Raw genomic sequence first — 2,180 nt, forward strand, 5'->3', positions numbered from 1 at the left:
AATATGCTCGAGAACAAGGCTGGAATCTGCCTCTACCACTTCGAAATGCCTGCTGTAGAGGTGAAACCGTTCTGGGCGCAAAAGATGAGGAAGATGAAGAACGTCCAGACTCCTTTGGATGTTTGGTGGACTGAGCCAATAAATCTTGAGATTTCTTTTGCAACTCCACTGCGATATGCTCTACTGTGGCATGGGGAAAGAGACTATGCTGATCTAAAGGAGCAAAAAGAAGTGCATATCTCTGGGAAGGAGTGTCCCCTTTAGAAGTGAGTGAATACCACTGTTCTCACTTCTTAAGCTCTCCCACCGCGAACAAGGCTGCCAGCTCCTGGGATCCATCCCTAATCGCCTTATCTGCGCATGAGAGCACTCCCAGCCAGACTGTAGGGAAGTTATCTTGGAGAATGGTACAGTCTTCTATTTTCTTCGCTAAGGGTCAGACAGTCCAATCTAGATAACTTACGATCCAGAAGACCTTAAAGATATCCTTGATCAAATGATCGAGTTCTTAAGTCATGAATGAGATCTTGGATGAGGAGAAAGCAGATCTCTGCGATGAATCAATTAAACTGGAGAAATACCCCTGGGAGGAGCCAGAAACTCTCAACGACGGGGCCTCCTCTTAGATAAATGAGAAAGAGGAGTGCAAAATACTGCTTTCCCAAGATCCCTCTTTTCTGTCAGCCGCTCTCAATGCCTGACAGAGCTTTCTTTGAAGACGAAGATAGAACCATCTTAGGCAGCCTAGAAGCTTCCGCAGGCTGTTTCATCAAAAAGTCGAACTGGACAAAGATGGAGTCACTGGTGAAAAGAAGTCCGGGAAGCAAAACAAGAACTACTTCAAAAGAGAAGCATAGGCTGAAGAAGGCTGATCCTGTTCTACGTCCTCTTCTTCAGACAAAATGGGTGAATGGGCCAAACCCTCAGGCTCATGAGTCACTGTCAGTCTGCATAACAGATCTAGAATGCTGTCTAAGCATCACTGAATCAGTTCTAGAGAAAGATCCTGAACCGAATGAGAAGTGGTGTGTGGTGCTGGATGCCTGGATGAGGTTGGTGCCAGTTCAGAAGGGGAGTGAGCGCACACTGACGACCATGCATGAACTATGTGTTGATCTGATCCCACAGGTGCATTGAATCCTCTAGATCCCACTGTGTGCTTGGATCCCTTGGATCCCACTAAACACTTGGATCCTGCAGATCCCACTTGATGAATGGATCCCTCAGATCCCACTGGACGAATGGATTCCTTGGATCCCGACAGATCTTTGGATCCCTCAGACCCCACTACATGCCTGGATCCATCGGATCCCACTACATGCCTGGATCCATCGGATCCCACTACATGCCTGGATCCCTCAGACTCCACTACATACTTGGATCCTCCAGCTCCCACTAAACTGGATCCACTGGATCCCACTGGATGCTTGGATCCTGAAGCACGATCTACGTATTTCTTGGAGACCTACTTGGGCGACAAAAACTGACACCGACACAGACGCTGCAGGCAAAGCATTAGGTGGATCATCCCAAAAACTACATGATGGTTTGGGACTCTAATCCCGATCTCTGGTCCACTTGCATGGGATTGGAAATTCAGAATCAGCCGTGGACATCAGCCTTTTCAGGCCTGGATGCACTTTTAAAGCGCCAACTGCGCTTCTGACCCACTTTGCACTTGGATTCGTCGGATCCAGAATCCGAATCACTTGATGAAAGGGCATGAACTCCGACATGGATGCCTTTCCAGCGGCTGTCCACCAAGTCCTGGGAATCTCGAACAACAGGCTCAGTTGAGGGGGTGACTACCCGTGGGCAAACCCCACCGACCTCCCTCAGACTCATGGTTTGCCTCCTCCCAGGTTTAGGGGAGTTTGACAGGGACCTTCGTCTAGGAGCATCAGTGAGAGAGTAGCCACCTCCTCCAATGACACAACACTTGCACCGTGATCACTGGCACTAAACTTACCCATGTTATTATTAAAGTAGTTTAACCAGGCCACTGAGCTGACTTTCAGCTCTCATAGGGCTGGCCCGAAGGATTTGATTAAAATACTAGGTCTAGGCCTGAAGTCAAGCGCTAGGACCCAATAGATCATCAATACTAAGATGAATGAATTAAAATGAAATTAAAAACTGCACATAGGCACATGCTCTCATACAATAAATACATTTACTCA

At 47.7% G+C, this 2,180-nt stretch overlaps 1 protein-coding gene across 1 annotated transcript; it reads right to left on the reverse strand.

Moving 5' to 3' along the window:
- Window positions 1-979: 979 nt before the first annotated feature.
- On the reverse strand, window positions 980-1,845 carry LOC136838895 (collagen alpha-2(I) chain-like). The gene is made up of 2 exons (XM_067104588.1): window positions 1,672-1,845; window positions 980-1,465 (listed from the first exon to the last, which is right to left on the reverse strand). The coding sequence occupies exons 1-2, from the start codon at window positions 1,843-1,845 to the stop codon at window positions 980-982; spliced, it is 660 nt and encodes a 219-aa protein (XP_066960689.1).
- Between the last annotated feature and the right edge of the window lie 335 nt (window positions 1,846-2,180).

The sequence above is a fragment of the Macrobrachium rosenbergii genome, chromosome 5 (genome assembly GCF_040412425.1).
Source record: "Macrobrachium rosenbergii isolate ZJJX-2024 chromosome 5, ASM4041242v1, whole genome shotgun sequence".
In the NCBI taxonomy this organism is placed as follows: Eukaryota; Metazoa; Arthropoda; class Malacostraca; order Decapoda; family Palaemonidae; genus Macrobrachium; species Macrobrachium rosenbergii.

What these genes read in the sequence shown, in the direction of transcription:
- LOC136838895 (XM_067104588.1), bottom strand. Translation starts at nt 1,845, where the DNA reads ATGAGTCTGAGGGAGGTCGGTGGGGTTTGCCCACGGGTAGTCACCCCC. An exon ending in CCGACGAATCCAAGTGCAAA is followed by an intron (nt 1,466 to 1,671) that starts GTGGGTCAGAAG and finishes TCGCCCAAGTAG; the next exon opens with GTCTCCAAGAAATACGTAGA.